The sequence below is a fragment of the Atheta coriaria genome, unplaced genomic scaffold (assembly GCF_025399875.1).
Source record: "Atheta coriaria isolate IRGN ID8LTWV9N9 unplaced genomic scaffold, Caltech_Dcor_3.1 hic_scaffold_5_pilon, whole genome shotgun sequence".
NCBI lineage: Eukaryota > Metazoa > Arthropoda > Insecta > Coleoptera > Staphylinidae > Dalotia > Dalotia coriaria.
In genome coordinates this window covers 2866772-2879161 of record NW_027045447.1, presented here as the reverse complement: position 1 = coordinate 2879161, position 12390 = coordinate 2866772, and the positions used below count along the sequence as shown (strand labels likewise).

At 34.9% G+C, this 12390-nt stretch overlaps 1 protein-coding gene across 1 annotated transcript; it reads left to right on the top strand.

Annotated features, from left to right (window-relative positions):
• The first annotated feature begins 719 nt into the window (after nt 1-719).
• Nucleotides 720-10489, top strand: LOC135792086 (ATP-binding cassette sub-family G member 1-like). Its single transcript, XM_065302704.1, has 8 exons — nt 720-1413; nt 6802-6919; nt 7920-8109; nt 8177-8322; nt 8383-8621; nt 8680-8811; nt 8875-9144; nt 10479-10489. The coding sequence occupies exons 1-8, from the start codon at nt 1152-1154 to the stop codon at nt 10487-10489; spliced, it is 1368 nt and encodes a 455-aa protein (XP_065158776.1). The 5' UTR covers nt 720-1151.
• The last annotated feature ends 1901 nt before the right edge of the window (nt 10490-12390 follow it).

Here is a 12390-nt window from a genome sequence, read left to right as displayed (position 1 = left end):
CATCGTTCGCACACTCATTTTTCTATCTTAATTAACGTCAATTCATCAATTTACAGCGTTCATTGACTCAAGTAAAACAAAAAATCTTTATTACGATGAGTTTTTAAAAGTTCTGCTATCTTTATATGTGATTTTCATGTATTTTTTAAGTGAAATAGCGTGAAAATTTGTTGTTTTAATGATTTGTTTGAATGCGGTATACTTGTGGCACGATTAAATTTCCTTATCGAGTTGCCAACAATAGATAGCGTATAAAATACGTTGTTTAACACAATTATTTACAACTTATCTGAAATCTAGACATTCGGAGACGTGAAAGTTTGCGCAATAAAGAATCGAAAAGTTTTCAGACGGTCACTGTCTGTGTCAAAGTTGACAACGATAAACAATATATTAAAAAATGTTATTTTTTTATACCAGAGACATTAAAATACGTTTTGTTATATATATTAATGATCTCATAAAATACTAAATTTTGTATGTTTTCATAAAAATATTAACTTTTTAAAGTTTTACCAAAATTAAATTGGTTTCAAGTGATGAACATGTGCGCACAGTGCTGTATCACAGGACTCCTGCTGCAAACAAAGAATCAACCGCACAACAAAGCGTCCCGAGGCTTGATATCGAACGGGAGCTAAGCTATCACGACCAGCTCTAGTGGGAGCAAGAAAACAGCGTGTCGCGCTTTATTTACCAACACGCATCGGGGATCGAGCTCTAGCATCGCGACCGCGGAGTCGCACATCAGTTTGCCACTCGGCAGTCGCGAGCGGAGTCGCGTTTCGTGTGCGTGTGCGCGACGAATTGCGGGGGAGTGCGCCGACCCAACAACACACAATCATCAGCTGAGCGAACAAAACGCAGTGCGACTTTCTTATCAAAATCGACGAGCTGCATCTGTGTCTGTCGCAGTCTAGCTTAGAGTTCGTTTCGAGTTTTAAGCAGTTGGTGGCAGTTGATCAATCTTTTGATACATTTATATTCATAACAAAGAAATAATTTTCATCAGGGATGCTGATTGGAGTGCGTAACAAAGAAAAACCAACAATTTTCTCAATTAAAAATGAAAGCATTCACTTTCGAAACGTTTTCGAGGTATTAACCGTTTAATTTTGGGTTAACACGTGCGGAACAAGTGAATAAATAAAATGGTTTCGCGCGAGTGTGGTGGAGGCGGCGGTAGTGCATCGTCCACGTCGGGCAGAGCACTCTACACGAAGAATAAAAACGTGAAACGCGCTGTGGATGGCCTCGTTGGGAGCGGCAAGAAAAAACGCCCGGACTCACAGCAAGTGGAACTTCTCAATGTTGAGTCGCGGCCACGCAGTCTCGTCGCCCCCAGCAACGGAGAAATTCACATTGGATTCAGGAAGTTGTCGTATTCTGTCAGGGAGGGAATTTTTCGAAATAGTAAGTGAAAATATAAAAAATAGCTGAAAATCATTGTATATAATTACATAGATGGCGCTCAAATTGCTACATAACCTCAATTAAAGAAAATTTCGCAAAAATATTACAAGTTATTCAAACATTTTGAGATGATATGTGACGGTATATAAATAGTAGTTGCTAGGAATATCGTCTAGCAGGAGTATAAACGTGTCATGTTCGTTAAAAGGCCAGTGACACCATTTTATACTAGTTCCCCGTTCTTCATCTCACATTCTCAACCAACTAACTTCATCACACGCACTTCGAAACGCTCGCCCAGTAAATTATTTACTTTTTTGTGTTAAAATCCAGTTTATTTGCTATGCATATATTAATTCCACACACAAAAAATATTCAGCACGTGTAATAATGTGATCATAGCTGTTGTACTCAAAGATGAGTGTGTAGCCATATTTTTATATCAAGTTTCAACTGGTTATTAAATGAATGTGAAGCAACCATTTATCAGTATGTACTAGAATTTATATGGAACAACAAAATTATTTCGCGTTCAGCCTCAGAAGCTTCAAATATTTGCATTTCATATCCGTATGTATTACATAATAAGATAATATTTAGTTTTTCAGCGAATCAATAGCGATATCTCGTTGCGTTTAGTTAGAATCTTTTAGTATATTGCACAGTTAATGACGGCTGATGTAGATGTAGAATGTAGATGGATGATGGCTATTGAATAACCCACTCAGTGTTATCCTATTAACATGCCGAACGGCGAACAACAACGTTACATTTGCATCTAGCACGAGATGGACTTTGATCTCTTGCAAATGCCTAGTCGTTCGAATCATTCACAAACCGTGTTCACACTTGACTAGACACAGAATTACTCTGCAACTTCTAATGTTGTATGTTTTATTTGCATGTGTATCAATTTTTATTGACAAGAATCAGATTAGGGCTTGGTTCTTGAAAATATGACCTTGGAGATTGTTTAAGATAAGATTTCTAGTTAGGTAAAACCTCAAACTTGGATTGCCCAATCGTGAAAATTGACAAATTACGTATTTTAACAATACCACTCATTGGGTAGGTATCGGGACTCTGTAAATATTTACCAAGTACTTAAAATTGTTCAGCACAATGAATGAAATAAGCGTTTTGATAGTAAAACTGTAAATGTACGCGTTGTAAACGTCGTAAACGAAAATAGTTTTATTACTAATTGGAGCTAATTGTGGCATTCAGAGAAATTATCCCAATGTTTAATATTTATGCGTGGTAAATAAAGGCAAAGTCTTTTTCATTTCCAGGAAGTCCCTACACATCTCTAAATAGTTAATATTTAAGTTTTGATATGAAAATTATGAAAGAATTCATTCCGTATTTTAAACTTTAATTAAAGTTTTTTACAAAACAATTATTTAATTATTAAAATAAAATACCCGTGAGTTAGTGAAATTTTTATGATTGAAATAATTTTAATTTCTTGTGCAAATATTATCGCTCGATTTGTTATCAGAAATGAGCGGCGTCAATAAAACAAACACAATGCGTTCTCGATGCGATAATCGAATCGAAACGATGTCAATGTTCAAAGACCAGTCGTGTTCACCATTATTACTATTAATAATAATCGAAAGAACTTTAACATTTGGTTATTTATAGTTTTATTTCAATAATTCCCTCTCTTTCTGTCCTAATTTTATTTGATAAAAAAATACTTTTTAAAATATGATAAGTAAATTTTTATTTAATGTTTCATATTAAATATGTTTTATTAAATTAATTATGTGTTTAAAATGATAAGAAACATAGCTGCGGCATATTTTACTCAATTTAGAGATAAAAAAAAAACTAAAACAGCTGCATGGAATATTCTTGATTCAAATGAAACTTTAAACGAGTATGTAACGCAGTTATCAACAGAGCGTCTATTATTATTTCTGAATTTATTACATTATTTCCGTGTTGAATGCATTGGTGCGGCGCTAGAGCTTACGACAGAGTGAAACTTTCTAATTCATTTAGTTCTCTAATTTGTTTGAGCGCTGGAATTAATGAATCAGCAATAAAATCAACGAAAACTTTAAAATAACTATAGAAAATAGGTTTATGCGTATTTTAACTTTTTTGGTTGTACATAATCGAAAAGGAAACTGAAATAAATTCACGCATGAGTAATTCAATTAAAAACCATAAAAACTGTTGAAAGTGTGTTCAAGAACGCGTTGATAAGTTATTTACAAAAATTATACACGAAAAAGTTTACATTTTTCAACCTATACTCCACATTTCATAACAAATATATTTTTGATATGAAAAATTCATGATTTTCTAGTGTCTGAATTATTTTGAGGCATTCAAGTCACCTCCACAATCACCTCCTGCTATGTTTATATTTAGGTATTTCATTCAGTCATCAGTTATAAGTTTCATTTGCTGTGTGCTACCGTTGAGTTGAAAACAGTTTCGTCATAGTGAAAGGCGCAATACGCAGAAAAATATCAAATAAAAACCAAGAATCAGTCAAACTGACAGATTTATAATGGAAATGAAGAAATATCACTAATAACTAACAATAAAGAGACTGTATATTGCCTCTCTTGCAATATTGCATATATTTTTTGCAATAAAATATGAAATAAAGTGCAATGAAATTAGCTTGAGGTCATTTACACCAAACAGAAGTGCGCTAGGTATCGAACGCATGCAATCTGCGAAATGTAAATTGCACCTTTCGTGTGCGCCTTGCGAATTGTAAATAAACAAACGGCGAGCCATGCCGGTTCAACGGGTTTCTCGACGCAAGGTTACAATTAGAATTCATTAGTAAAGTCAATATGCGTCATGTTTTCCACGATAAAAGTATAAAGTCTTGTTTGCAATATTGGCAACACAGCTCTTTTCACATTCTTATCCGCAGGTAGAAATAAAAGAATTGAAATTTAGTACAAGTCTATAGAATCAGCTGGGCATCAGCTGCTTGTGGCTTTTTACCATCTGTAAAGCTGTTTGGCTTTGTTTCTCTCCTTCCTCTTTGCCTTTCCACCATTAAAACGCCAGTGCGTCATGTTCGGATTGAAGGAGGATGACCTCGTTTGCCATCGCTACCGTCCTAACAGAACTCAACTCTACACGTGCGAGTTTTGAAAATGTATACACAGTGCGTACCAAGCCCAGAACAAAGAGATTTGCATCATAGAAATACAACAATAAGCTCATACTCATATATTCATGTTGAAATCAGTTCCTAACACTAATACGTATCAACTACTTTGTCGTTTACGCACGACACATGCGTAAAACATCATAATCACAAGCACGTTTTTATTCATTGACGATATTTGAGTGTATCGTTTGACCTCTTGAACAACACAACCAGCAAAAAATGTGACGTGCTTAAAACTTAAATTTTGTACAGTATCAAGGCCAATACGATTATTTATATTAAAATTAAGCACACTTTGACAACAAATGTAAACATTGCCGCCATTTTGCTAAAAAGCACGTTTAAAATTTATTTAAACCTTTTATTTTAGTATTGAATCTGTAGACTAGTTTTATCTAGTCATGAGTAGTAAACTCCTGAGCTGCCGTAAAGAAATGAACTAGGTATTGTGGGCGCTGCTGAGACTCCGCCACAGACTTCAGAAACAAACCAAACCGGTCTGTTGATTATTTATTTATAAATGGGTCTAAAATTACGGCAGGCATCGCAGCTGAGTGCAGCTATCCGACTTAAAGCAAGCGAAAGAGTCGTTCTCAACCATTCTCAAAGATTCTCAGCAAAAGACTCTAAAACTAATGAAAAAATATCAAAAACAGTATTATCAGTATTAAAAGTAGAAATTATCTTTTTTTATCAATATTTGTAAGAATATAAAAACAACTATTATCTATACTTTTTTAAACTCAAAAAATGTGGTTTTAATGATATCCAACAGGAAGTTACACTGAATGAAATAAATTTATACCGCATTGTTGTTGCTCACTGGATGAGCAACAATGCTTTTCCTTGAGAAAACATTTTAGTTTCACTTTCGTTTGGAATTCGAAAAGTTTTTGTTGAATTTTTGTTTATTAAACTCGTATTATCTCTACTTAAGTAATGCTTTATTCTCAATTCAGTGTATAACACATAAGACATGGATATATGGCGAATTTGACCTTTCGCATTAGCTGCGTTTTAATGTAGGACGCCATTCTGCCATGCGCACTCCGTCATCCATTACAACAATTTATAAATTTACTATGTGGATTTTCTATTGTCGCTAGAGCGCCTCGTGTGCATTAAACAACACATAAAATGCATAACGTGCACCTACTTTGACTATCAACCCAATAAATAATAATCTAATTGCAAAATTCTACAAGCGATAGCAGAATTGTGTAATTTGATAACTTAGCGTTTAGCACAAACCAGGTGTGAAAATTGCCGAAAAACACACACCTGTCTAATGTGTCGCACCTGCAAACTCGCATTGAGGACCCAAAATGATGCTCACAATATATATTTATCTAAAATCGACACTTGCAAAGTAAACTAAACGAGATAGATATGATTCAATCGATAAAACAACTACTATTGATTACATTGATACATTTATGTTTGCTAATACTCTAATCAACTCGTACGTATTTCCTATTATTACAGAATACTGATTATTCGTATGTTTGGCCAGCTGTGCGATGACTACATTTGATTTTTTCTTTTCAATTTATAATCAAATCAAACAAGCACGTGGAGCGTGTATTTTATAAAAATTAATTACATTTAGATTGTTTTTAAGTGTATGACACATTGTAATTAGATTTGTAGTTGATACGTTTATAAATAATAATTTAAAAATATTTATTTGTTAATAGTTATACGTGATTTCTTCTGGATTTACATTTTATATATTGAGTTGACATGTTTCGCCCTGAGGGCATCTTGAAAACTATACCATGGATTACGTATTCAACAACGAAAGTAATAGAATTATAAATAATAATTATGCATTTGTCTACTAAATTACTCATCACAGGTGTATCAAGGTCTAGATTTTTGCCTGGATTTTAGACTTAGCAACGGATTGTTACAATTATTTTGGATTAAACGATTAAAATAAAAAAGCCTACTTTATTAGCTATTAAAATAAGATTGTAGTAAATTGATATCGTTGTTAATATGTGTGAATTTAAAATTTTTGAAAAAACTGAGTTTTTGATTTGTTTCGTAACATTTTTAATATATAACATTCCATTCCTATCATTAATAATTAAGGTACTGTAATACAAAATGTATTACAAAACTCACTGTGCTTGAGATTATTTTAATTGTAATTTTATTACAATGTATCAATTTTATCACCTTGTAAAACAATTGACAGTTGATTTGATTCGAATTGTTTTGATTTTTTACAGGAAGACGAAGATTATTAAAAGATATAAATGGAGATTTTCACGCCGGGGAACTCACAGCAATCATGGGACCATCCGGATCCGGAAAATCTACTTTAATGAATATCCTTGCAGGTTATATGTAAGTCAATATTTTAATTATATATTATAATATAATGATAAGTAATTTGATAGATTGATTGCTAATTTATGTGATTGTAATATGTGTTAATTTAATGTGCATTGAACTTTTGCTCATTAAATATTTCATGACGCGCGAAAATTGCCCCGAGCACGCAAAAAACAAAACCGGTACACATGCACCGACATGGACGATTTCCTGCTCGAGTAAACCGACGAAACCCTATTTATTTTTATATGCTGTGGACATGTGTTCATGACAATTACACTCGTGATTCACTCTCATAATACATAGAGATGCGTAAACTCTTCTTTGTTCTATTTATGATAAGCATTGAAATGAAACGTTTCATTCAATGCTTAAATTATTAGATCGAAATACAAATTAACACGTGTTTGAATAATTAAAACAAAAGGTAAAGATAAAACCGGTGAATCTTTGTTTCTTTAGACAAAAGAATTTTCCCATACATGGTGATTAACTTAAATGGCAACTAAACCATTAACTGAGTGTAAATTAAGTTTTTAAGTACAGCTTAGACTATTTCTATAAATGTTTCTATTCTTTGCGGCACGAGCCGGTTGATTGTCTGATAGATAACCTTGGACGATATTGAGGATTCATTTTCCGCACCGTGATTTGTGTTTTAAATTTAGACTTACATTTGCATGATAATATAATCGCTGTCGTTTACTTTGTTTACATGAATTGTAAATTTTGATAGTATTTAACTTTATATTTGAAATTAAAGTTTAAATTATTACTAAACGCCTCAAATCTCTTCTGTTTTTTTCGCTTCGGATTTCTGTTGATTATTTTATAATTTTTTACGAACGTAGAAGTTAATAAGAAGTATTTATCGTTGAGTATTTATTTGAAGGTCATACAATTACCAACCGAGGCAATTCATTGATGAAATCGTGCCGAACACAACTAATTATTATCTTTATGCTTTGTTTTACTGCATTTCATTAATTTTAATAATCCTGTTTGTTTTTAGCAATCGCGAAGTCAAAGGCAAACTGTTTGTGAATGATATCGAGCGCGAAGAAGATGGCTTCCGGAAGAAATCCTGCTATATCATGCAGGATGATAATTTGCAACCGCTGCTGACTGTGATGGAGGCGATGTATGTCGCCGCTAATCTTAATTTAAGTGCTGCTGTTCAAACCAAAGATAAACGTAAAAGAGTAAGTTATTAATCAACAACAACAAAAATAATATTCTGAAGGTAATTTTACTTAAATTTCCTTTCAGATAGTTGAAATACTGGAAGCTTTAGGCCTGTGGGATTGTCGTAAAGTAAAAACCAAAAACCTATCTGGAGGCCAACGTAAAAGGCTCTCCATTGCGTTAGAATTACTTAAAAATCCTCAGGTGATGTTCTTCGATGAACCAACCAGGTAAAATGTTTATATTCCTCCATAAAACACTGTTATAATTAATTTTTATCTTTATTTTAGTGGTTTAGACAGTTCCACCACCAAACAATGCGTCAGTTTACTAAAACAACTTGCACAAGAAGGCAAGACAGTGATTTGTACAATCCACCAACCAAGTGCTTCAGTTTTCGAAATGTTTGATCATCTCTATGCCATATCCGACGGGCGATGCATTTATCAAGGCTCCATCAAAGGTTTGATACCATATCTTGAAGAATGTGGACTGCAATGTCCATCTTATCACAATCCAGCCGATTACCGTACGTTACAAGAAATTAAAACTAGATTTGGGTCGAAATTCATTGTTTTTGATTGTAGTGCTTGAGGTAGCAAACGGTGAGTATGGCTCACACACGGAACACTTGATGGGAAAATCTGAGAATGGTTTATGCACGGATTGGAGGAAGAATCAGCGAGATACAATGCAGATTCAATCACTAGAACATGTTGGTAAGAGAATTATAAAGCAAAAAAAAAACATAGTGTTATGTACTGACTGAATGAATATTTTAGAAAAAATGGTGCAAAGCGGGCTTTTGACACCAGTAAAAGTGCCATCTTCAAATGTCTTTCGATTTTCATGGTACAACACAGCAACACAGGACGCTGCGAGTGTGGGGGCACCTCCACCACCGGAAATTCCAACTTCACATTGCGATAACAACTATTCAACGTCATTCTTTTACCAACTCTATGTGTTACTTAAGAGGACATTCCTTGTGCTCGGTCGCGAGAAATATTTGCATCTTCTAGCGGATCACTTCACTCGGCATGCTTTCACAAGTACTTCAAAAGGACAAAGTTCAAAAGATTTTATAAAATTGCTTCAACCCATAGTCGCAAATAATAAAATCAAGATTTTATTAACAGACCAATACCCAGCCATTAAAGCAAGAGAATTCCAAGAATTCTTAAACGCACACGGAATCACCATTGTTTGCACAGCAGTGGACTGTCCGGCATCGAATGGTTTGAATGAAAGACTTAACCAGACGCTGGTTAACAGAATACGATGTAAAATGAGAGAAAAACCAAATAAAGCATGGTCAACGATTGCAACAGAATGCACGAAGGAATATAATCAATCTATCCATAGTGTAACAAAGTTCGCACCTGAAGATCTCCTCACAGGGAAGGATTCCAGAATAGTACCTATCGAACTGGAAATTAAACGAAATTTAAGAGAAGACCGACAAACAGCATTCAAGAATTCACAAAAAAATCATCTCCAAAATAAAACAAGAACTGATCAAGGAAGAAAAAGTGTGGAAATTAACGTAGGTGACTACGTTTTCATCGAAAACGGAAAAAAGTTAAACCAGAAATAAGTGGGCCATACGGCGTCTGGACCATACAAAAGTCAAGAGGCAGTTTCCGAGGATCACCTATACAAAATAGACCTAGGAAACTGGAAAAATAAAAATAATCTGTTCCACACTAGTAAGCTGGTAGCCTGCAGACAGGGTCGTCCTTTCTGAGGTCTCGCGATGGGGGATGTAAACGGGGAAATTCCCCGTTTAACGGAAGTCTAGTGACTCGCACTTTTCTGGGTTGGCACGAATGTGAGTGCGAGGAGGGAGAAGGACACTGAGAGAGCCAGAAAGTACGATTAGTCATGCTGAACAATTGTGCCAGTGTTACGCGACCGTATAAAAATCACCTCGGCGTGGGCGAGCGAAAACCAATTTTTCGTAGGTAAGATCGCCGTTCCGTTTTTGTACATGTACTGGCTTCGGCCGCCTAACTAATGTAATAAAAAATATTCACGTATTGAAAATTGGTCGAGTTGTTTATTCCGAGGCAAAGATTACATATATATATATTTGAATATTTCATACTAGTGCCATCAGTAATAATACACTTATGGTGGTGCGATTCTGTATTCACCACTTTACAAACGAACGTACGAAAGCTCCAAGACGCTTCCTACGTACGACGAAGTTGGATCGTACTTAAGTGGTATTCTGCAATGCTTTATCTACTCTTTACCTAAAGTCAATCCCTTTTGCACCCTAAAAATTTGACAGAAAGCGCACGAGTTTCAAATGTATGGGAACAACTTCAATTATTCAAATATGCAACAAATATGTGTTAATACTTATTATTTCCTATTTCAGTTCAATACTGACGTTTGAAAAGTCGCAATCAAAAAGTTGTTGTTATTGTTCATTGTTTTGATTTTTTAAATTACCTTTGAAGAAACACAATCAAAAAATATAAATAATCTTTTATACATGCTACGTATTTGGCTCATTATCAGCAAATACTTGTGAAAAAATTGACAAAATATTTATCCTCAAATTTATTGTTTTTAGGAGTTTTTTTTAATTTGAAATTTTTTAGCGAAGCATTGGAATTTTGCATTTGAAAATACAGATACACACTCGATGCGTTACCGTTCTTTGTCATCTTCATCTTTTTCACATCTGCTGAGCACACGGCTCGGCAAGAAATATTTCACTTACCAATTTCGATGAATGAGCCCGGGCTGGGACAGCGCTTTGGAACGACCGAGTGCGGTTGTGAGTGAGAACGAAGAGCTGCGGTAAAAAGGCAGTTTCACCCGCGCCAAAGAGAGCAGCGCATGCGTATAACATGATACAGCTATCCGGCACCCTCGGCTGCTCGAAATTAGAGGCGGCGAACCCTCCAAAAAGACCTCCGTTGAACTCCAGGGTACAATTTGCGCTTCGTTCGACAGTACGGCACTTCGGGTGCTGCTCAGAATAACACCATTAAGCTGATTGGCCAAGACGGACGACCTGTTAATTTTAGAGGAGAAATCATTATAATTCGTTTTGAGGTGAAAAAGCTATGAAGTGTGGCATTTTATTTAAAACAGCTTTAACAGCAATAGTTACTTCGTATACTTCGAAGAGTAAGTTATTAAGCGATCAAACGATTTAAACATTTTGACAAAAATAGGCTAAGATGATTCAATTACTAAAAAAACATTATCCCACTTAATGTGCGATTCTGTGTTCACCACGTAACGAATGTACGTAGCGAAGCTCGGAGACGCTTCGTTCGTAGAAGTAACGATTCGACCGTAAGTGGTATTCTGAGCGCTCGTCCATAACTTTGCCTAAAGTCAATTCCGCTGCAGCATAGAATATGACAGAAAGCGCGCGAGTTAAATGTGTATTAATACTTATTATTTGTATTTTCATTCTATACTGACGTTTAAAAAGTTGTTATTATTTATTGTTTTTATTCTAAATTACCTTTAAAGAGACGTAATCAAAAAATAATGTTTTTTTTCAACTTCCACCTATAAAACGCTAGTTTAACTACGGCATATAGACCCAAAACGTGGTACAGTAGAATCTTGATAACTCGAATGTCAAGGGAAACCAAAAAAAATTCGAGATAGCAAGTTTTCGACTTAACAAGAATTTCGAGATATGAAGAGTTAACTCATCAAATTTCGACATAAAAAGGCACAATTCATCATTATATTTTATGAACTTCGACTTACTGAGGTAGGTATTTGCAGTTCGAGTTACTGTATATTAAAATGTACGAGTATTGCCTCACAGGGAAATAACTTATTGTTCGAGTTACTGACTGTAGAAAATTCGAGTTACTGCGTCGCTCGGGGTTCGGCGGAAGGGAATAGCATATCTTTTCGATTTACTGAGGATTACGACTTAACAAGGTTCGAGATATCAAGATTCTACTGTACTTTAAATACGAACGGCCAAGCCGTACATCATATTCATTATGTACATGCATTAACACACGGGACGGAGTTTATATCGGGCCGATATAAACTGAAGCGTCACATTGGCCGGCGCGCGGCATGGCACTTACAACCTAACAGTTTTAAGTGTGTGAGCAAATTTCAATGATTTAAAATACAATAGTTGAATCACAAAAACCGTAACGTGGAACTAGAGTAGAAGAAGAAAAAATAGCGTAAGCACCTCGTTGCTAAACATTGTTAAAAACTCGATTGATTGACCGCTCGCTTCGCTCGCTCCGAATCAATTCTCGCCGGTAATGCCCTCGGTTAAAATTAAAAAAATA

Coding starts and splice junctions, on each gene's coding strand:
- LOC135792086 (XM_065302704.1), top strand. CDS start 1,152: ATGGTTTCGCGCGAGTGTGGTGGAGGCGGCGGTAGTGCATCGTCCACG. Junction 1,414..6,801: donor GGAGGGAATTTTTCGAAATA/GTAAGTGAAAAT, acceptor GATTTTTTACAG/GAAGACGAAGATTATTAAAA. Junction 8,110..8,176: donor CCAAAGATAAACGTAAAAGA/GTAAGTTATTAA, acceptor ATTTCCTTTCAG/ATAGTTGAAATACTGGAAGC.